This window comes from Fringilla coelebs, assembly GCF_963513975.1.
Source record: "Fringilla coelebs genome assembly, chromosome: 2".
NCBI lineage: Eukaryota > Metazoa > Chordata > Aves > Passeriformes > Fringillidae > Fringilla > Fringilla coelebs.
Window position 1 is genome coordinate 69,173,571 of NC_140029.1, and position 24,483 is coordinate 69,198,053.

The 24,483-nt window shown below is 39.2% G+C and overlaps 1 protein-coding gene across 4 annotated transcripts in view; it reads right to left on the minus strand.

Annotated features, from left to right (window-relative positions):
* FRY (FRY microtubule binding protein) overlaps nt 1–24,483 on the minus strand; it is a 224,677-nt gene that overhangs the window by 157,298 nt on the left and 42,896 nt on the right. For 2 of the 4 annotated variants that reach the window (XM_084200872.1, XM_084200871.1), the window contains exon 3: nt 18,193–18,291. The exons of 1 other annotated variant lie outside the window; for it this stretch is intronic. Coding sequence is in view for 1 of the 3 variants with exons in the window: in XM_084200869.1 (XP_084056995.1) it covers nt 357–426 (70 nt within the window). In the remaining 2 variants the exon portion in view is untranslated. Of the gene's footprint in view, nt 1–356; nt 763–18,192; nt 18,292–24,483 lie in introns of those variants that run through there. One more of the 4 variants, XM_084200869.1, reaches the window with a different exon arrangement.

The window sequence follows — 24,483 nt, forward strand, 5'->3', positions numbered from 1 at the left end:
TGATTAAACATCATTTAAAAAAATATTTAGATAAAGTCTGAACAAATCAAACAAACATGTAGGCAGGAAATGTTGTTTGGAATGCACTCCCTGCAATGTACTGTTAGACCCAGAAAGCAGCCTAACTTCAGAATTCAATCAAGCAAAATCTAGTATAATCTCATTACAGCCCTTGCAGTTAATGAAACCTATTTAAATCTCTGACATTTTGATTTTCAGAGCTGAAAAAAAAAAGCAAGAATTACTTGGTTTACACAACACAAACATACAGAAAGGTAAAATTTTATCCTTTAGGTTGCCCTAGCTATTTACCAAGCAATGCGTAATATGAAAAGATTACTCTTACTGCTACTCACTATTGCTCCAGGATTTCAGTAAATATTTGATACTGATTTCAAAGAAGCCTGAATCCTGCTGGCTAGCCATGTCTGCTGCATACAAAGAGGCTTCTATAATTCTGAGCAGCTGAAGTGGCAGGTACTATGTATGTAGATGTGACTGTCACCAGTCAGTGATGTAAACGAGGGGTCAGAGGAGGAAATGAAGTCTCCGCAGATCCACTTCTTCCGTTCATGGTAGGTAAGCTCATTTAAAAAAAATTAAAAAATAAAAAAAAAAAGCTCAACAACAACAACACACCATGAGATTTTTGTCCTTTGCTCCTCCTTCGGGGCTTGTTCTTAATTCTAGCTGAAAACTATTTTATTCCCTCGCCCCTCAGTATTCAGTATTTTCATTTATTCCATTCCGCAAGCGGGCAAATTTCTTCTGGTCGGTGAAGGCATACGCAGCAGCACAGCACTTGTTCCATGGGCACAGTCCGAGGATCTTGCCGAAGGGTGTCGGAGCCGCGCTGTGGATAGCGTGCAGCCTGCCTGTCTGAAGCTGTTTTCCCATCAGAAGCTGTCAGCCCGAGCGTGTGCACCTCCTCTCGCCAGCCCAGTGTCAACTTGAAGCCCCACTGAAAGCGTCTCTTCTGCAGCTGCGGGAATCTCACCCGTACTGCTTGGCTTTACCGGGAAAGAAAGCACCCTCTAATGAACATCCTCTGCCTGCTCTGGTCAGCTGCTCTCCTTCCGCCAGCTCCCAAGAAGAGCCCGCTGAACTATACACAACTGCATCATGCTGCAGTAAGGCAGAGCTGCACCCATAGATCTGATTGCAGTGACGCTGGGAAGGAAAAAAGGCTCTCCCTCAGCCCAGTTGCACAAGAGAAGCACTTCCAGAGCGCTAAACCCACGGCATGCAGACGGGCTGCTCCTGCTTTTCTTTCACTGCTACAGAAAAACGTGGTGTCATTTTTTTCTTGACACTTTTTCCGCCTCCCCCCCCCCCCCGACAAAGATGAGAGACAGCAGGCTGAATTCATAACGCCAAATAAGCCTGAGAGCTCACAGCTTTGTATTCACCTCTGAAAGAGCCACAGAAAACTCAGTTTGATATCATTTCTACCTTGAATAATGGTTTCTAAAAAGGAACTGAATTCACATAAGAAAAATGAGGCAGAAGCAATTCACTGCTTTTTAATCTCTCTGTATTTTCTACAAAACACTTAATTGCTAGGTACAATTTACATATTCCTAAGGTTTTATTTCATATAATCACACTTCATCACTATGCATATTTTAATGGTAATGAAGAAAAATAAGAATCAGTTTCCAAAATACTTTTTGTTTCACATATTCTTGGTATCATCCTTCCAGATATTATTTCCTGGGAATAACAGTACTTTTTTTTCACACTTAGTGAAATAAATTTCCTGCAGCATTTCCTAATTATAGTATCTGAGGCAAAATAGAGCTTATCTGCTGCTGATTCTTCTAAAAACTTTGTCAGCGATTATATTCGCACATTACTTGTAGTTGCAGGATGTGGAATATTTGATGTTTGGATTGGAAACTGAAGAACACAAGGGTCACTGAGACCAAGTTCTTGTGGTTCTCACTGAAAATATGCTAAATGTCTTCTGCAAACATACCTCATCTAGAGATAAGGTTTTGTGTCCTCACTAATGACAGGCTGTTGTTTACGCTCACTTTGTAAACGTTCTTCCAGTTCCTAAATGAGCTTCACTCAAAACCTGTTTACACCCTTTCATGGACATGGACAACCCCAAGTGTTCAGAGTATCTCAGGTGTGACCTCACCAGCCATGTCAGTGACAGCTGATCAGCTCTTCCTCTCTATGCTGTTAAATATCATCCCATTGCTGTCACCCTGCATCCCCAAGTTATACTGAGACCCTGCTGTCCCATTTGTACCTCCTTCCCTACCCCACCACTGACCCTCTAAGCCTCCTCTTTGTGCCATCCTCTTTTAGCCAGCACAATCCAGCCTTTTGCAATTAAAGTCAAATTTAACACCAAATAAGGGAAGTTCCAAAATCTAGGAGACTGATGACTTTCCACCATCCCACTAATTGATTTTTCACCAGACACAGTACCAAGTAGGTTTGGAAGTCCTTATTCACCCTCACAAATACTGCATTAATTCCTGTGTTCAAGGATTTAAGTAATAATTTCCCCTGTGGTGCTATATCACATGCTTTTCTGGAGATGACAGATAAATTAATTTCATTGCAACTCTCTTGCTGAAAATAAAAACAGGAGGGTAATTTGCAAGTAGTTGTATTTCCTAAATCCGTATTAGATTTTATCCAATTTTAAATTAAATCCACACCTTTAAATATAATCTCTCACCAAATATTTTTTCAGTCTTGAGTATCAAGCAGCCTCTCTGTTGAGGAGATAGTTTTCCCCCCAATAAATCTGTGGTTTATATTCACAGGGCAGAATCTCTCTTTTGATATGCTCAACAAAAATTTTATTACCCAAGCTGTAACGTCATATGCCCGCTCTTCATTGAGTGAATAAATGGGAAGTTAACTGGTTTTTGTAATGTGAATTTAAAGATCTTTGAGGGATTTTTTAACACAATGATTTTTTTTTTTCTGTTTGTATTACTCCTCCTACCTCTGTTCTACAAGAGAAAACGAAAACTAAAGGCAAAAACATTCACGTAGTTAGTGGTCAAATCTTGTTCTTACTCCATCTCTCAACCTCACTGGATACTGGACTCTTTAAAATCAATGTCCTTGTTTTGAAGTTGTAAAGGAGTAAGGATGGTTAACCATTTGCTTTTTATTCCTTCACCTAGTGTTACTCAGCTCACCTTCTGTGCAGCTGCTGTCAGGAGAATTCCAGCTGCCATGGGTGACCTGTTAGCTCCATGGGATGCTCCTGAGGGTCCCATGTGTCCCTCACAAGCAGAATGAAAAGTTCAAGGTTTTGTGGGTCGGTTGGTTTTGGTGCTTTCAAGTAAAAGAAATTTCAGATATCCCACATGGGCACTTTTCTTAACTGTCACTATCCAGCTTCTTTTTATTTCTCAAGTTTGTATTTTCAGATCTGCAGATCTATCCTTGCTAATTTTGAGTCAACTTGTATGAAAAGGATCCAATAACATTCCTACCACTTGATCTTCCCCAGTTATCAAGTGTAACCAATCTAAAAATCTTTTCTCTGTGATCATTTGGTGAAGAAATTAATGGGCTATTGCATCCAAGGACACCTGGATTCAACTACCATAGGAAGAATTTGCATCTGGCATGTTAAATATCACCTAATGCCTAGTTGCACTTCCTTGTGGAGTAACATTAAAAAGACTACAGCTACTTTCAGCTGTCTGTCTAGGAGTGACTTTCTCCAAAGTGGTATGAAGCCAAAGTAATCCAATTTCATATATAGTAGGTCTTTTTTAAGCATTGCATCACAACATAATTGCAGAATCTCACTGCTCTCACCATTTAGTAGTCTTTCTGAAGAACTTGTCTACATAGGGTGTGTTTCCACTGACAGTATGATGCTGTACTAAAACACTGAAAAGCTTAATGGATATATTGAGACAAAGCATATTAGAGAAAAATGCCACCACTGGCAATAACAGTTGCCTTTTTTCACCATATGAAACCACAGATTCAAAATGTATAAGGCTTTTCATGTGCCTGCCATGATGAACTACCTGCTGATTACCACAAACATTGTTTAAACTAAACATTTGTTAAACTTAACGTAACACCCACTCCACATTTGTGACACACTGAGCACCTTCTGTTCTCCCACTGTTTTCTGAGATCAGAGGAAACAAATATCCAGGAACCTTGGTTACCTGGCTAATACCCTTCTCAGTCTGGAGAAAGTCTGGAGCTGTGGAGTTTCCATGCCCCAACTTTGGGGAAAAGAAGCTGGGAGATACTGTTCATCACTGTTCATGGTCAGAAGTGTCCTTGTGAGCAGAATGCTGCATGAACAGCTATTGTCACTGCAAAGCCTCTGAAAAATAGACTTCCAAAGCTTTCACTCAGTAAAGGAACAAGAATAACAAAACCACATACTGCTGGAGGTATTCACAATATCTATCTTGAGGCATCCAGCTCAGATGCCTACACTGGGAGGTGAGTGCCTTCAGCATGACACAATAGTTCCAGAGAGTTCCAGTAAAGAACACAATTGCTCAAAGCAGCCTGTTTCTCCTCACTGTATACACATGATACTTAGGGTAACTACTTTTGTAAACTGGATTTTTAGATTCTTAATAGTTAGTAGCATAGGTACCAATTTAGTTTACAGTTTTAGTGACTACTGTTTATTACAGTCATTGAGGCAGTTTAGTCCTCTGTGTTTTCAGCAATGCTTGCAGGAATCCTTAAAAAAGCACATGGAGATTTGAATATAGCACAGTCTTGCACAATCTTCTAGGGCTCATTTTAGCTTGGTATGAAAGGGCCTATGTAGATTTTGCAATCTTAACTCTTCAGAATCTGAGGCTAAATGTGAGGAGTAGCTGAAAGCCTCTAAGGGATGACAACAGTAACAAAGCAAATACAGATTCAAACTTTGTCTTCCAGGCAGAGGTGTAGACACATCTCAAAGCCTAAAGTAGCTCTGCTGAACTACTGAAGGCTTTAACGTGCTTTATTATGATTATAATTTTCTATGGCTTCATATAGCTTTTCCTCTTTATTTTGAGTCAAATAAGCCCTTCTAGCCAAATAATACCATATATTGAATTAGCTCTGTGTCTCTGATTTCCATGGAATCAGACTGGGTTCACACAGGTGCAGTCTGTATAAAAGTTAGGCTGTCTGGAGTTCTTCACTTCAGGAATAAGTAAGGGCTGCTTATTAGTGTCTTCATGGTTTTGATACAGTCTTGTCCTCTTGGGCAAAATAAAGCAACCCTACAAAGAGTGATTCCCAGAGTAATTTGATTCCAGTGCAGAACACACCTAACAGAAGAAAACAAGGAGGATATCGTCATGTCCTGGGATAGGCTGCATTGCATTCATGATTTCACATTCCCTCCTCTGGGAACTTCTTTCTTCCCTGCTCTTGAAAGACTGGGCCAGCTTTCAGATGGATGCTGCTCATAGCTCAGTGGTATTCCAGTGCCTAAATATAGGTGTCTAGCACAATTATAGATACCTAAGGTATGGGAACTATTCACAGAGACTGGCAGATATGACATAACACATACATTAGATCCACAGCTTTACTAATGTCCTCTGCTGAATCTAAGATCAAAATTGTAGTATCTTAACCAACCAAATTTCATGTACTATGATGTCCCCTGTATTAACAAGGTAAAACAAACACCTTGCTATGATCCAAATTAAAAGTACAGAGTGACAGAAAGCACTTCACAAAATAAGATTTCATCAAGGAAATCTCATTTAATATGATAATCTCTAAATAAAGTAATAGAAATCCTTCTTAGTTTATGTCTCATTAGTTTTGCTGCACCATTTTGTTTTGCCTCCCGTTTGTAAGCGACTGTTCAGCTATTGCCACCTAGTGATGGGAAGCAAAACAGGCAGAAACCAGAGAACGGTAAATAATGCACAAGGAATGCTTGTTTACATCATAAACTGCGTCAAAATGGAAGACAGCAGCATTGAAATGAAGCACATGTTTGTATTTCTGAAGCAAGGGCATCAGGCAACTTGGGTACAGTTAAGTACAATATTTAAATAGAAACCGATTGAATGGTATTTAATAGAATAAAATGACGTATTTTCATAGATACATTATAGATTCACACATCACCCAGCTCTCATCCTCAGCTTGTTTAGTGAATTGATTAGAGTAATTACATAGGTTGTAAGGAGTTTGTGCCTAATCTATAAATAAAAGAAGATAACTAGGCATTTTGCAGAGGATTAATTGGTTAATGTTGGAATTATGCCTTCAGGATTCAAAGTACTATTATTCTTCCCTTGAATTTTCTTTGGAGCTGTCAAACTGACATGTCCTCTTAGGACTCTGTCATTCACCTCTGAATTTCTCCCTAGATGAACAGTGTTTGGAAGCATCAGCCAGCCAGGAACAAATTTTGTTTGCCCAGACTTACCATACATACGCTACAAAGATACCATCCTGAAAGCCATTAGGAAATCTGCACCTCCTCCACTGGGGCAACTCAGGCAACGCTGATGCAAGAAATACTGCTGTGCATGTTAAAATGCAGCCCGTGTCCCACAAGCACAGACCACAGGCATCAGCAGGCAAAAAGAAAAACTTTGGCAGTATTTTCTTCCTGCTCTTCACTTGAAGTTTCCAGGAACCATCCCTAAACAAGCTTTTTACCATTACTGAAATGCTATAAAATTCTTTCCATTCTCAGTTTTGTAACAAACCCTTACCTGTATTTTAGAGACAAGGTTATGTATCACAGTCTTCAAACATCCTAGCATGAGGTGTCAGAACTTCCTTTCAGCAGGAAGTTTCCAAACCACCACTGAAGGTGACTCTCATTCTGTTTCAGAGATGAGAGGAAGTAACTGAACCCCACCCACACACCCATAGTGTAATTTGTAGTTGCTAATTTACTCCTAAGAGATTGGTACCAGGTCTTTGTGGCTGTCCGTCTTTTTCTCAAGTTATTACACATATTTCCTCATTACACAGTGCATAGACTGAATCCTCAAATACTGCAGAATTTAGGGCCATAATAAGTCATAAACTCCCTGTTCCACTTCCCTTCTGTCACACAGTTGTACATCTTCTACCCTCCAGGAAACTTTGTGGGAGGGCAGAGAGGTGGGAGCCAGGAAGGGGAAGGGCTGGACCATGCCCATTGTTAGATATTCACAGAGTCATGGAATGGTTTGGGTTGGATGGGACCTTTCAAGATTGACTATTCCAAATCCCTGCCATGGGCAGGGATATTTTCCATTACATGGCATTTTTCTAAGCAACCTGTTTGTTCCTACAGGGTCTCTAGGGATGGCTCACAATTACTGCACATTACTGCAGCTGAGATCATAAGAGTTCTCAGCTTTGTTTCTTCTCTTTCTTCTTCTCAGACACACCCTGGGATTTCAAGCACAGCTTTCCCCCTGTTCCACCAGGGCCATGGACCTGGGGAAAACTCCCCTTTCCCTTCCCTCCCTAGGAATGGAACCTGCGTTGGGAAAGGAAAAGCTCCCACCTTTTCAGAGAGGTGCCCGAGATGTGACAGAAAGCACAGCAAGACACACAAGGAGGGGGTGTGTACCCACTCAGAATGGCAAGCTGATGCCAAAACTAAGGCACCCCTGACCCAAACAAACTATATCACACACCTTAGTTTTGTCTCCCTTGTAGAATGACATGTTCAAAATATCCATTTATAGCCATTTTCCACAAGACACCTCCCTGTAACGTGTTGGACGTGTATAATGTTTTCATTGATTATCTAATTAGAAGGTGGAGTTTTCAGTGCAGTAGCTCCAATTTGTTCTCTAATACTAATCCATCCCTCAGACAGATCTTATCTCAATGCACTTCCCGCATGTGATTTTTAACACAAATGTTTTCTTGAATCTCAAATACATTTGATAGATTTTCTTCAGGTATATTTTTTCAGATATATTTTCTTTCTCTTAATTCTGCCAGAGCAGAACCTAAAGTTTTCCCTGACTCTAAATAAGATGGTACAGTGACAGGCTACTTGCTTGCTTGTTCTTTTTTTAAACTTTCCTTTCCATTCTCTCATTCTGTCTTCAATTATTAACACTTCTTCCTTTCTGGCTGACCTATTTGATACTCATACCGCAATGTTTACATTATTCTGCAGAAAGGTATCCTTCTGCTTATGTCTCTTTGCTCCACTAGAAACATCAACCTTAGAAGATAAGTCAATTTTTTTACTTCTCTCAAAAAATGAGAACAAAAATGTTGGGAGATTTCAACCAGCTTCCATCTACTGTAGATCAAGCTGAGATGGACATGGGATCAGATTGTACTACATTTGCTGCCTCTTACACCTTCCTATCAGGTGTCAGGCTCTGCCCGCTGTCAGAGAGAGGGTCAGACCAGCCAGGCTTGGGCTCTGAGCTGGCACACGTGCCCCTGTAACACAAACACCTCCGGTCTCCTCAGGTGGGCCTTATGCATACAGTGTCCACCCTGAATGATTCCAAAAAATCCTACCTCTTCCAACAGCTGCATTGAATTCTGTGGCTGCAACAGGGAGAAGGAGCATCTTTAGATTTAGCTGGTCATCGGTTACCTACCAGTTTTTCAAACTATGAAGTAGCACTGCCATCAATTTTCCTTCCTTGACTGTTCTTCCCTGACATGTACCACCACAAACAAGACTGAACATCCCCCAGGACTCAGGCCCCTGCTGTGAGAGAAGTGCCTGGAATAGCTGGAGCCTGGCTCAATACAGTGAAAGAGGTTTTTTCTCATTTTACTCAGAGGTGCTAATAGAAAGCTCAGGTTCAGGGAGCTCGGATCAGTTAGACCAGGGACCTAATGACTAAGCTAGATAAAATCAACAAATTTTAAAAATTTTGTTTCAAGATGGGAACAACAAACACTTCAAAAATCAGGGTTACCCCAGAAGTCATGCCAGGTGATAGACCAAAAAGAAAAATTGTTCTTTCCCTGACTGTAGGTTATAAACAGGACATGCACATACACTTCTTAGCTCACTTGATACCTTTAATAGCTAGGCTGTCACCATGCCCTTCATCCCTTTGAAAATATTTCTGAATATCCAAAGTAAACATAAATAGCTGTCAGCAAAAATCTTCATGACTCAAGCCACTGGCTACTTTACAGCAACTTTACATAAATAACTACAGTGCTCTGAGGTACTGTCAGGAAAAATCAGGCCATATGATTTCACAGTGAAATTTCTGTTTCTCATTACACGAATACCTTTCAGTTACAACATCTGCGTTAGTGCTCTCCCGTTATTATTCAAAATTATTTTCTCCATTCTTTCAAGAACTGATGTCATTAAACCATCTCAATCCTAAACAGTTGTTGAAGGGACTATGTTTTGTTTTATGTAGTTTTGAATTCACTTTTCACATAACCCTCCTAGGCAAGCACTGGTGAGACACGGTGTCTGGAATTTACTATGTAATACTCTTAACTTGCACAACAGTGTGTTTAGATGCTGGCTCGATAGGAGACAACAATTTGGATTAAAAATAAACCTCACTGATCTTACATAAGAATGCTTGTTCTGACTTGCAAAATATTTTCTGTAATATTTTTTGACACACTGGGAAGCAAGACTTTTTTTTTTTTTTTTTAATTAGAACATTAGGTATGTATGGTTTCACCTTTTGGAGTAATCTGTGCCAGGAGTGATGTCAATCTGAGAGGTACAATCTTTCTTTCCTGCTTTTTTCCCCCTGAACATAGCACTTTTTAACTGATGAACACTTGTTCCAGGGCTCTCTCCCTTGCTGTGGCGAAGGTTTTGCGACAGCAACGCTTCAATCTGGGCACAGGCCATGGAAGAGCTCCAGCATTCTCCAGCTTGCTGCTGCTCTACAGAAGCACAAGGGTCCTCAGAGAGGCCAAGTTAAATATAAGTGCAGCCTTTGTAACTGGGTCTTTTCTATCCTTCAGAATCCATCCCTTCCTGCTAAACCAAAAAATGTCTTGGGTCTCCCAGAGACATGAGGTCTAATACACCTGCCTGCTTATGCTGGAAAAAGGTAAATTACCTTTTTACTGTTTAAGAGGGTTATGTTACTCAAGGTTTCTTGCATGCTACATTTGAATGGAAACTGCAATTTAGCAATAAAATGTATAAAACAAAATATACAATCTGCTTTTTATTAACTAAAAATAAAAGAAAGTACTTTAGGCTCAGTACACAAGGAAGAAAGCACAGAAAGATGCCACATTTAAAACTCAACAGTTTCCTAGAAAAGGCAGTAGTAATTACAGTTGCTTTAAATACACTTAAAATGATTAATGATTTTGAGTCACCACAGCCTAGATTTTCAAAGGCATTTAGCTTCTGAAACATCTAACAGTTGCTTTGTACATTATGAAGTGCCTAATCTGGATAAGTATCAAACTCCCATGTACTTGTTTGTCCATTGCATCATTAAAGGCTTTGAAAATCTGAACTAATTTTAAAAAAAACTTATTAAAATTAGCCTATCTTATTCTCTCCCTTTTATTTTTTTTTTTTTGCCAGATCAGAAGAGGAAAATAGTTCTTTCTTTTTCATCTCTGGTTTGGCTTCTCAGCTGTGAACTGAGATCTAAAATATAGCATATATAACTGAAAACAATCCACTGAGACAGAATTCTTTCATTTCTATATGGCACTTAGATCTGGAAAAAATCCAGTTAACTTTTACAGCGACCTAATTCAAAAGGGAACGGCGATCATAAAAAAAATAACAACTGGGATTCACCTGCTTTGAAATCTTTCAGTGCAGCTGGGGGCAGTGCTGGGTGTGGAACCTGAGCTGGTGCTCAGTCGGGTCCCAGTGCTCAGTGACACCGTATCCTCCCCACTCACACCGGGCTGCCGCGCACGAACCTCGCCTGAACTCCTCCGCAGATCAAGGCAGGGCATCGCCAGCTACTGACTAATTCAGTGAACTAAAAACGTAGCATCAGCACAGGCAGAACCTTTCTAAAATGGAAACTTCTCCAAGAACAGAAGGATATTTTCCCCCCATCTGATAATAGGACAGATTTCACCCCGAGTGTGCTTTCTTGTTTGATTAAGCTAACCTGAGATTGTGCCACTGTTGAAAGAGCTGTGAAATCCTTCCGTTCCCTCGCTTTCCCCCTTATTTTCACCAGGTTTCCTTGTGCTGGCACTAGTAAGGAGCAGAAGTTTGGTTTGAGTAGCGGGTGTGTCTTGGGGCTACAGTTTTACCTTAACTGCCTTCAGTTCAAATGAGGTTATCCCCATAGGTCAGTGCAATGAGGCTGATGGGTGTTCAGCTGGGGCAAAGAAGCAAACCAAAACAATACTTCTAAATAAAAAAAAACCCAAAAAAAACCCCAAACAAACCCCAACCTATTTAAAGATCCCAGAGACATGATTTTCATAGGTATTATGTGGTTACATAGCTTTCCCAACTGCTTATATGCATTTACAAACACCTATAAGAGGCACTTTTACCTACAAGAGGTACTGCTTTTTATAGTAAGAACATTCTTCCAAGCCACTTTTCTGGCTGAGCCTTTATTAAACTTTGGCTGTCACATGAACAGATAAAATTTAGCTCTAATTGCAAGAAGCATGGTCAGAAAATGAGCCTAAAGTTTTAAGAAAACAGAATGAACAGTGATAATCAGTCTTTATAGGACAATAACTGTTAAAGTTACTGCATCTGTTCCTTCTAGACCTCTGCTGTGAGAAAGGAGCAATGCTAATGCTCATGGAAGTTACTTCCACTATTCCTTCTGCAAGTATCAGGAGTGGAGGAAAGCAATGGAGCTAAGAAGAGAAAGAGAAAACTCCTGCACCAACGGGCCTCACTTTTAGGCTACACACCATGAAGTAGGCCTATAGGATTGCTTGACAGTTTTTCCATTTATCTTCCACATAAAGAAACAGCAAGAGAAAAGCATATTCTATTTTCTGGAAATATTTAGTGAGAAAGGTTGTCAATGAACAGAATAATGAGGAAATGCCTAAAAAAGTACAATAATCTCGGAAAGCAGAGTAAGAGAACTGGTAAGGTTTTCAGTAATACAGAGTGAAACCAAGTGCTTGTAGAAGTAGTAGAGGAAATATTAAACAAAGCTGTGTTAAAATTGTATTAACTTGACTTCACCTTTCACTGAGCTTCATGAGATTCCTGTTAAACAGTAGTGGCTCCAGGATCAGCCCCCGGGCTACACTGCTCATGACTGACCTCCTGTGAGCCTTCATGCTGCCAGTCAGTCCCTACCCAGTCAGCCTGGCAGCTCAGCCTTCCACTCACCTCACTGTTCACCCATCGAGCTTGTGCTCCATCATTGTGATGCTACAACACATGATGATGCTGAAGGAGATACTGCCAAGAGCCCTTCTAAAGTTGAAACAAATGGTGTCCTTTGATCTTCTATCATCCACCAAGCTGGCTATCATTTTAGAAGACTACTGAGCTTGTAAAGCATCATTTCCCCTTCATATAAACATACTGACTGCTGCCAGTCATCTGCTTTTCTAATGTTTGGAAATAGATTATAGGATTATTTCCCCCATCACTTTCCCACAGATTATGGTGAGGATTACTGGCCAGCAGGTCCCAGATCCTATTCCTTGCCCTTCCTGGAGAAAGGAGTCACATTTGGTTTCTTTCAGTCATCAGGAACCTCCCCCACTAGCCATGAGCTTTCAAAACCTATCAGGACTGGTTGGACGATGATGCCAGCCAGCTTCCTCAGCACTGGGGTTGCAGCCTGTCAGGACATCCTGTCCCATGGATGTCCAGCTTGTTTCAAATGCTCCCTAACTTGTTATTCCTGTTCCAAGGGTAAAGCCTGAGTCCAGGCCTTCCCACTGGTCTCTGGGCCCTGGGATTCCCAAAGATCTCCTGAAGGTAAAGACTGAGGCAAAGGCAGCATTGCCTGCCTGGGCCTTTTCCATCACCATCACCATCACCATCTCCATCACCATCACCATCTCCATCACCATCACCATCACCATCTCCATCACCATCACCATCACCATCACCATCACCATCTCCATCACCATCACCATCACCATCTCCATCACCATCACCATCTCCATCACCATCACCATCACCATCACCATCTCCATCACCATCACCATCACCATCTCCATCACCATCACCATCTCCATCACCATCACCATCACCATCTCCATCACCATCACCATCACCATCTCCATCACCATCACCATCTCCATCACCATCACCATCACCATCTCCATCACCATCACCATCTCCATCACCATCACCATCACCATCTCCATCACCATCACCATCACCATCTCCATCACCATCACCATCTCCATCACCATCACCATCACCATCTCCATCACCATCACCATCACCATCACCATCACCATCACCATCTCCATCACCATCACCATCACCATCTCCATCTCCATCACCATCACCATCACCATCACCATCTCCATCACCATCACCATCACATCTCCATCACCATCACCATCACCATCACCATCACCATCACATCTCCATCTCCATCTCCATCTCCATCTCCATCTCCATCTCCATCACCATCACCATCACCGTCCTCGCTGATGGGTGAAGTTTACACACTGAGACCTATTTTAGGATGGGCTTTCAAGTGAGAAGAATAAATATATAACAATAGGTTATGCAGAAGCATTTTTAGCCCTGGAACCAGATAAAGAACAAACTGTGACGCTACTCTTACTTAGGAGTCCAACAACATTTAGTATGACAAATCTACACTTAAATTACATTATTACTAGCTTCTAAAGGGAGAACTGCTGATTTTCTAGCTCCAGAACAGATTTCAAATTGGACTTGTACACATATGTTTTGTTTATCCTCAATTCACTGGGCAGAAAATTACATTTCAGACCCTGAAATTCCATCTTACGAGCTTAATTTAGTCTCTGGTATTCTTCTTTTCTTGTCATCCTTCTTTCACCCTGGCATCTTTGTGTAACAGTAAAACCTCTGCTGGAGATGAGACTTTTTGCTAGGGAACAGAGCCTCAGCAACCAGTGGAAATTTAATACTTGAATGATTCTCTATAGAGGAGTCAGTAACTGTCCATGATAAATCTAAACAAGTCTGATCAGAAGCACTTTATTGTGACTCACTGAACAAACTGGCGCTGAGTTTTGATGGCCTCTATGGTAATTAAAGTTATGTCTTGCTGGACAGACTGGTGGTTCAACTCTGCAGGCCCATGAATGCCATGCCCACATGAACCCCTGGGGCTGTTCTTTTGCCATGAGCCCAGGTGCCATGGAGCAGCCTACAAGCGTACAGCAAAACAGTACCTAAATTGTGCTGGAAAATCCAGTTCTCTCTCGATTCCTCAGCTCTTGCCAACTTCTGGGCAACAACTGGGTCTGAGAATTGCTAGGAGAGTTACCCAGGCAAAATGCAGAAGAAGTGGAACAACTTTGCTAGAGAGAGATTTCTCTGACTTGCACAAGAAGAACAGGAGAGGACAGGCCAGCAAGAGACTGCCTACTTCAGAGATCCTAAACGAAGTAGGAAATACAGGATAAATGAGACTACAGTGAGAAAGATGCCACTTGTGAGCTGTCCCTCTCCTTACCAAAACACAGACTTAAGATTAGGCTTAAAAATTATTTTGCCAGCCTTATATTGTTTGCAGCATAAATTACCCCACAAAAAAGGTTTACTCTGCTAGCAGATAATTCACAATAAATTGAGCATACAGATAACCATAGAGATAATCTCTAACACATTCTGCAACTAAAGCATGTTCCCATTATAGGCAACATGAAACAGTAACTCCAAAGTTACAGAGCAAAACCCCACAGAAAGTCACATCAATACCCTCAGGCAGTTCTAAACCAACTAAATAAATAAAAAGCCCACTACACAACAGGTCCTTGTAAGAGGAGCCACAGGATTGTCTCACACACAATATACATTGCATAACTACAGACATTTTTTTCCTTGAAACAAAAATATCTTCCAGTAATAGATGGAAAAGATTTCTTATTTTAATAAATTTTAAGTACAGCCTAAAATATGATTAAAAAGCATAAACAGACATTTCTTTGGTATTTGAAAGCGTATCTAAATATAATACTGCATTTTAGTTTTGCCTAGCAGCTACACATTAGTAAATCCAGAGCAAAGGGATTTAAGTTGATATCATACAGTGAAAAACTCTGCAATTTCAATTTCCCAAAACCCACAAATATAATAAAGACTGTCCTGAGCTATTCATGTCAGGTTCCTAATTTGAGATCCAACCCCCAAAATTCATAAAAAAACACATTCCAAAATAACCCCTCTTATTTGATAACAATAAAGAAAATGAATATGAGAGCTACGTTCTTTACAAAAATCTAAGTATAAGAACTGAGCATCTATCTGCTTACAGCTGGTTTACCAGAAGTACCATAAGGATTTCATCCTTAAGGGCATCTTTTTATCACAAGAAGCAGTAAAAAAAGAAAACTTCCAACTCACTTTAGTTGTGTTCTAAGATTTTTCATTAAGTAGTCTCTTGTAATTAAGAATTCTACTTTCTACAACAATCTTCAGGCACTACAGTCTAGCACCTACATTAATAAAATACTGATTTTTTAAAAAATTACTTCTGGAAATTTAGCAAGTACTTTCAGAAAATCCTAAACTTGTTGTAGTTTAACTTCAGGTACAGTAAGACAGTAAAAAAAATTAAAATCAAGAAAACAATGAAATTTTTTATTTCAGTGCAATTTTATTCCAAGATTATCAGGTCATTTAACTTGGGAACAGTATGCTCCAAGTAAATGTGTAAAGTTAGCTGAAAGTTAGTTACCTGCCAAATGCACCAACAAGTGCACAGAAGTATCTAAAATTAAACAAGCACTATGGAAGAAGTATATTTTGAGTGATGTATGCAGTCCACAGACCCATCAGATTACCAAGAGAACATGCTTCAGTGTCATTATCTACACTTGCTTATATGAAGATTGCTCTTCAGGAGGGGAACAGAACATCAGCCAGAAGGCTAAATCAAAGCCATTATGACAACCTTGAAGTCTGATTATTTTAAAACATTTTACTTGGTTGATAAGTTTTTCATTACTGCAGATGCACTACTGTAAGACTTTAAAAATAATGTCTGCCTTCCATGTATTAAAATATGTATTTCACAATTCTGTGAAAAAAATTATTGTCAATCTCTCCAATCCAATGTATCTATGTCTGTCGGCCAGAGATGGGCATATTCTTATGGTGCTTGCACCGTTCACAGTACATCTTAAATCAGATAAAGAGAATAAACAGTTCTATTGCCTCTTGATGGCCAAAGAAATGTTTACTTGGAAATAATGTCAACAAACACTCATAGATTTACTGCACATGAAATGTAGCTAAGGCCACTACCATTTGATGTAAAGAGTGACTGACTTATTCTCAAATATTTTAAAATATTTTTGTCTGTTTCCTATTTTGCTAGCATTTCTTAGGATTCTGCCTTCTGTTTTAAAATATTATATATTTTATATTGATACATTTCTTTAGAGATACAACCAGTGTTGAATATTAGTTCAATGCTTCTTCTTGAAAACCATGTAAACATACAAAACCCCCAAAACTGTTGTATTTTCCAGAAGGTGAGCATTTTGCACAAGTTTTGAGATTTCTCCTCTACACTTTAATCATTACCCCCTAGAAAAGATATAGCAGAGAGCCCAAGGGTAAAACTGGCCATGTTACTAAACCAGGTTCTTTTTTCATGTGCTAAGGCAGCACACACAGAAATCGGTGCTGAAATCAGAATGCAAGTGCTGCAACTGCTTCACAAGGTCTTTCAGCGCAAATGAAGTCTACAAATCCTTAGACATTTAAGATTTGAGGTAAATTACTGTGTAATACAATGGGATTCATTCACTTGAACACTGGAGTCTGCATTCAAGAACTCTTAACATCTCTAACAACTGATGGTGGCAATTTAAATCTAGGAGACAACTAGACAGTTAAAAAAAAAAAACAAAAACAAAAAACAAACCAAAAAACAAACAAAAAAAAACCCCAAAAAATCCAAGTCATAATAGCAGAAGAAGCCTTCTTTATCTTAACCTCACATTCCTCCCTACCTTCTCTCTCATTTCCATGTTCAAGGTACTCTCCAATGGACATACAGAACCTCATCTAAATCCTTTATAACTTATAGACCAGGCAGCATTTTCATCACTTGCTTACAAGAACATTTGGAAATCATTCTCCCCACTCCATAAAATGCCAGTGGAACCCAAGAAGAAAATGAGTCTGACAACATACATCTGTTACATCAGACTTCATGAGAAATCCAGAGCTTTTCTCTGAATCACCAACCCGTCCTTCCTAAAGAAAATGTCACTTTAATAGAAATATGCACAAACTAAAATGCTGAAGAGTACATTTAGTAATATATATAGCAATATGTATGAGACAAAAATGCAAAAGGCCAGACCAAAGCACAATATTATCAGTAATATAATTTCTGGTAATGAAGTAGTGGTCCCTTGCCCCCATCAGTGGGTGGACACACAATCAGCAATGCACCAATGGCATATCTGAGCATAAGGCTCAATGAAAACCAGTGAGGCAGAACTAATGCCAGCTTACAATATGAACAGCAAATAACAAAAAATGCATTTTCAGTCAGCAGAAGGTCTTGGTAACACTATTAGTGGGAAACCAATCCAATGTTTTCAAGTCAGGCAGGAAGGAGAAAAACTTTGGGACAAGTCAGACTCGCCTTCCCTTCCTTCTGCAGGATGATACTTGTAAAATGCAGCACCAACACAGGCCAATCTCCCAAATGTCATTGGGGTACCATAAGTCAACAGCAATTATCATATGCAGATCACAAGCATACATTATTGCCATGCAGTACAATTTATTCACAGAGGAGGCAGGATATTCAAATCTTCACCAAATTAAAATACTGAACACAGATCATTATTACTCATTTGAATCAAGACACATACTGTACCCATGACTTTAAGCATCCTTATTAAAAGTAATTAGATTTTGGCAAGTCTTTCCCAATTAACACAGACAGTCAAAAGTAAAAAGTAAGTCATACACACCGGCTGTCTTAGCTGCGCGACTCATGGGAAATGAAATAATTTATTCATGTCACTGTTGAACAACTTTTAAGAATTTGTCATACGTATAAAACCCTTTCCTTCTTTCATTATTTTTCATTATTACAATTTACATGCAAATATGGCGTCAGATCAACTTACTTATTTTAGAAAGTGACTTTGCTAGACTGTATGCTGGTTTGAACTCCAGAAATGCTTTGAGAGAGTACCTCAAGACTTCTAACTGCGACAATATTTTCACTGGAAAAAAAAAAAAAGGCAGCGAATTTGTTAAAAAATACTAGTTATTCAGTTGTAAAATCCCAGACTAGCAAGCTACATTCTTTCTTTGAGTAGCTCTGTAAAGTACTGTTAACCAGTGACCTTCATTACATTAACTCACAGCAACGCCACACTGCTTGTACCAAAGCAGTAATCATGTGTTGTCCCACAGAATACACAGAGCTGATTTTGGCTGGGAAGACAACACCTGAGGCACAGGCATATGACCATGAAATGAAGGCATGCCTGGTCCTGGGGAGGCAGAAAATCCCAGGTATTTTTCTCACCTTTCGTTCTTCAAAACTGACACATCAGTGAGCAAGCATCATTCAACAATAATATGGACTACCTACATGACCAAGGGATGAAGGAAAAAATCCCTACAAGATACTAACAGCTGTACTATAAGTAGATTTTTAATGGTACTTAGTTAAAAAAACATGCCTAGCTCACAATACACATGGCTTCCAAGCAGAACTTGACCATGATACTTTTTTTAGCGCTTTGCTCTTTGTGATTTCTGTCTTATTCTGTTTTCTATAGAAAACCAACATTCCCAGCCAAAATCACGTGTCTTTTCCATACATAAGAGAAAACACAAACAACATCAGCAACCTTCTGTCAAAAACAAATAGGAGTAAAAACTCACCCTTCACTTCCATAGATGAAAATAAAAAATGCAGACTAATTTTCTTTATGCTATTGTGCTTTTCAACATAAGTCAGCATGCACATTTAATGATGTTTAGCTAATCCATTTTGATTTTATGCTGCTTGAGTTAGTTCAATGTACTTTTTCTAGGTAGCTGTGCCAAGACCTGGTCTCCTACGATCCCTTCACTGCCCACTCTGTCTTTATACAATTCTTTCTTCTCTCTTTAACAAGTGAGGCGTTTATCTCCAGGTTAAGAAAAGACTATTCATTTTTGCATGGTCTTGCCAGAGTGAGGTTCAGTCATGGCCATGAGAGTATGCTGAATTGAGAGCATATCAGGAGATATGTACAAACTCCACTAATTAAGGTGATGGACCTCTCTGTTGGCAATAAATGGCCCTATAATGTTGACTATGCTCCCCTGGGCCTCTGTCTTTTTTTTTTTTTTTAATTTTTTTTTTAAAGCATAACAATGTAATAGTAAAAATCAAAATTTATATATAAATAGCAGTTGATATTAACCAAGTCCTGAAGATATATGGCAGCTCTAAACATTTCAGATTTAAAGAACAAGAAGAAATTCAGTGCTTTGTAAAAGAAGAAAAAGGTATCTCTGTGCAGTGTATCCCTTGGGCAATGCCATGGTTTCTCAGTACACAGTTTCTGTCTCTCCCTTGCCATATGGGGATGAACACAACAACGCAATGATACTGTTGGTTATTGTGATACTGTTGGTTGGATGGTCCTGCCTAGTCATACATGAATGACTAACTTCATGATGGCAGGACAGACAGACAACTCACTTTTCTCAGGTTTCAGCTTTCATGTTTAAAGAGAGAGCTTTTAGCTATCCTAGTTAAGAAAAAATTGTAAAAGAAGCCTATTGCATGAAAGAACCCTCCCTGGGTTTGCACCAAGACTGCAACAAGAGTCCAAATGGATGGACTGAAGTATTTCCTTGCAGCTCGGTGCCTTGGTGTGTCTATTCACTATTGAATGAGTAAAGCCCTGTAAGACAGAATAAAAGAGAAGAAAAGCCTCAATTGCAACAATGTCCTAAATGCAAGATCAGCTAATAGCGTTACTTAGCAGAGATACAGGGATTAGAAGGATGTGGAAGAGTCAATATGACATAGATTTAAAATACTTATTTTAATAGGGGATTAGGCTGAAACAAGGAAGTAGGAATTACCACATTTTTCAAATTCTTCATTCATCCAAAAGACTGCAGAGCAAGCCTGTCTATTTATTTATATTTACATTTAATATCTATCTGTCTGTCTGTCTATCTGTCTGTCTATCTATCTATTCAAGGTTGGACAGGGCCTTGAGCAACCCGATAATAGTGGAGCATCTCCTTGCTCACAGTAGGGTGGCTGTACTACATGGATTTTAGAAGCCACTTCCAACCCAGACCATTCCTTTATTCTATTATACAGCTGTTTTTCCACTCTAACCTACATTTACAGCGTGAAAGACAATGGTCTAGAGGACTTCAAGTGTACTGTGTTAACCTGTTTCCAAAAGCAAATCAAGTAAAGCTTCTCCCATGTATACTGCTGACCTACCAAATGAAAGGCTACACCCATCTTTCCATCATGCTCCATCAGTTGCTTATAGGAATCAATTTGCATTACCTTTGAGTTAAGTGCCCTTGAGTGTACAGTAACACATCTGCAGTGCATTTCATAAGCATAATGGCAGTGTTCCAGACACACAAACAGCATTGAAGTGCTCATGCCTGACACAGCACAAAGAATGGAGTACTAATGCTAATGTGGTCATTTGGGAGGGTGGAAAAAGAGCTGAGAGAAAGAACTGCATTAAAAAAATAATCACAGAATAAAGGTGAAATCTGGGTAAGCACAATAGAGTATGAGTTTTGAAGCCCAAACACAAGGCAAAAAAACATACATAGTATGTTTTCTTCCTAACAAAAATGTCGATGTACCAGAAAAAAACTGAAAGTCACAGGAGGAAAAAACCCACAAACACAGAGTAATTAAGAAGCAGAAAAGGTAAGTAAAACATAAAAAGTCACAAATGAGATAAAGATAAGATGCAAAGTCAGGTAAGATACAGAGGGTCTATCCTATCCAAAATAATGTGATTTGAGAGTCACCAACAGAGCACATCACCTTAGGAAGAGCCAGTTCCTGGGAAGCCCAGGAGCCTCGGGCATGTCTGAGTCATCTGCTAAGGCTTTTTTTGCATTTTTTTTAAGCTGAGAAGTAGAATAGGAAGGAGGAAAAAAAGCTTTATTTCTAGAGGTGTTGAAATATTTAAACTGCCTTAACTAAAGTTCAACAGAGGATCTAAATCCCACACAAATAATGCTGCCCTGTGTTGTCTTTTAACATTGTACTCCCACTCCTTCACTGGTGTTTCAGCTGTTGAAAAGGTACCTGTGTAAGCTTAGCTGTCATAAAGAATATAATATTAATATTTAAATAATTTTATATAGTTTACAACTATTCAAAGATTTGTATGATTGTACTAAGTCCCCCAGAAATGTGAAAACCCTGAACTTCATCTGGAAAGGGAGATACTTAAATTTAAAGAAGTTTTGTTTCTATAAAGGATTTAATTTCCTCTGATCGCCTCACAGAAACACATTTTCAGTTTCATCAGGGATAAGCTGGTATTGATTTTCCCTCTAGAACCTTTTAAGTGCTCCTTGTAAAGATGACCTGATTGTTTTCCAACAAATCCTTTGTCCTCATAATAATCTGTTGCCTATTTTTAGGCACAATTTAAAATTATTTAAAAGCACAACACAACAAAGTATTCCAGCTTGCCATTAGCTTGACTGAAATCCACTCACACCTTGTTCCTACTTCTTAACAACTAGGGAGTTAAACTAAATTATTAACTCCTGACATTACAGGCTCCAGTTCAAACCAGGAATTTAAAGCATGCATTTGATTATTTAGTGATGTTAATTTCTGGCTACACACACACAAAAATCTGCTAGACTGAAGAACTCTCCAGCCACTCTCCTCCAGAAAAGCAATGACATACAGCATTAGAGCAGCAAGAGAGATTCTTACACTGCAGCTGTTGTCTGTGTTACCTGTAAGTGAGGTTAAGCAAAATGCAGTTAAAGCTCTGGAGAAACAACTGGCTTTCTTTAAATGCTAAGTATTAAAAAAAAACCCTCAAGCAAGCAACATGAAATCAAAACCAGAAGGCTGTCTTTTTGGTTCCATCATTTAAAGGCTAATGGCTGACATAATTTAACATAAATGGCACTTGATTAAATCTATCCATGAAAACTGTCTTAGGTTTTAAAACCTAAGTAAGAGTAAGTTCTGACTGTAATCCAGTGCTGAATCCTTCAGTTACCAAAAAGGTTAAAAGACACTGCGCTAACATACTATTGAAATAGCATTTCCTACCTGAAAATATAGAAGGTCTTTTCTTAGTGCGCCTTGGGTGTATAGGGTCTATATTCCTAATATTTTTTTGAAACTTTCCCTTAAAATCATTTTCTAGCAGGATGTCTGGCGGCAGGCTCCTCCGTCTTGTTGATTTATAACGAGTCTGATGGGGATTAAGTTTACTCTTAGTCCTGGAGCACAAGCTGCTGTCATCCAGTGCCATGGCGGAGCGTTCCAGCCGCCCTGGCGCGAAGGCAGCCCGCACGCCCAGAGGTGTCAGGACCAGTGGTTACCGACCCAGCAATCTCGGATGTTCTCATGCTCAACTCACCCGTTGGGGAAGTTGAGCAGGTTGAAGGCGTGTGCTGGGACAGGTGTAGTGTTACTGCATCGCCCCTCCTTGCAGCAGGGAGACAGCACAGGGAGGAGGCAGGCTGAAATAATGCGCTTGAAACTTTTGAGGTAATTAGGAAGTTCAGCAAACCTGAGCTCAGCAGCACAACCTCTGCAGAGTGGAATATACAATTTAATATGAGGCAATGTCCAGGGCTAGTATGGTTTATATTATAGCCACAGCATTTCTCAGGTCAGTTCATTAATAGTTCATTAACGTGGCAAGTTAAACAGGTGCTGCTTAACGTTACGAAAAGAAAACAGTGTGAGAGAAAAACAAACAAACCCATACACAAAACCTCAACCTACAAACAAACAAAAATAACACACACAAAACAAACAAGCAATGACAAAACAACACCCAAACAAACCATCAAACTCTAGGTGCCAGCCTAGGGACCTGTCAGGTGAAAGGCACTGCCCAAACAGTATGTTTGGGGTTTTAGTCCTGTCATGTCACAAACTTCCATTTTGAAGGTTGATAAACAGTCCAAATCACAAAGGGTTTTATGGCCACAACTGTCAGTTTGGGGTTTCGTTCCTCAATGAGCAATAATGCTATTTTCTACTGAAGAAATCAAAGATGTGATAGTGTGACTAATTTCTCTCTCTGTGTAACTGCTGACTAGTAAAAATAAGACATTTAAATACATGTATGACAGATCTCTATTTAAATAAAACTTGTTTTGTTCCAGTTAATCCAATGAAATCTTTTGAGCCCCCCAAGGATGTGATCTTCCTTCCTCAAATGTTCAGAAAGAAGACAAATTGAAACATTTTCTAGGAACCCTCTAATTTTCTTGTTGAATTCTACCATAAATGAGGCAAAATGAATTAGTAAATGAAAACAAACAAATCTTCTGATGCATTTTAATATGCCTTTTGCTGTTAAAAAAACAGCACTTAATATGGTGAAGGGAATAAGCAGAGTGGTAATTCAAAGGGAGGGTAAATAATGTTTCAATTGTGGGTACCTAAGAAAAAGTGATTTTAACACCTGAAGATAGAACCTGATTTCTTAACTTTTTTAAAAACAATTAAACCACAAATGCTTTAATTACTTTCCTAAAGATAGGGTACACTGTAAGATTGGTGTAATGATCACAAGGTTGGCTGTTCCAAACCCAGTTTTTGTGTGAAGTTCATTACAACCTTCTGTAATTTTATGGATGAAAAAAGTAAATGGTTCATCTACATGCTTTTGGAAGGGAAGAGTGGAAATTTTACATTCATATATAGTGTGTAGCTTTTTAACATATTTTATTGAGGATGCAAAGAATCTGCTAGATTCTGTCTTGTTCCTCTGGGAATTACATTGCATTGGGCTGAAAATTGAAATTATGAATGGAAGGATCCAATCTTAAATACATTGGACTCAGAAAACATACCCTACATTCAGAACAAACTGATTATTTAAACCAAATGAACATTAAATATAGATAGCAAACAGACTATTTCTGATCTTGCTGAGTATTCTAGGGATCATGAGAGCTCTTTTTACATGTGGAAATAAGCTTTTGGAAATTCCACTGGATTCCAAAAGAGGTTGGGTGGTGAGAATTAGGTTATAACCAAAGGGAATTGTGTGTCTAACTTGCTCAGTTACATTTTAAAAATTTCTCTACACACTGGTTTTCATCATTAAAGACCAAAATACCTAATTCATGTCCTTCAAACCTGTGTATCTCATCCTGGTTTTCCAAGTTAATTAAAAAATAGGTCCAAAAAGTTTTCCTTGCTTCAC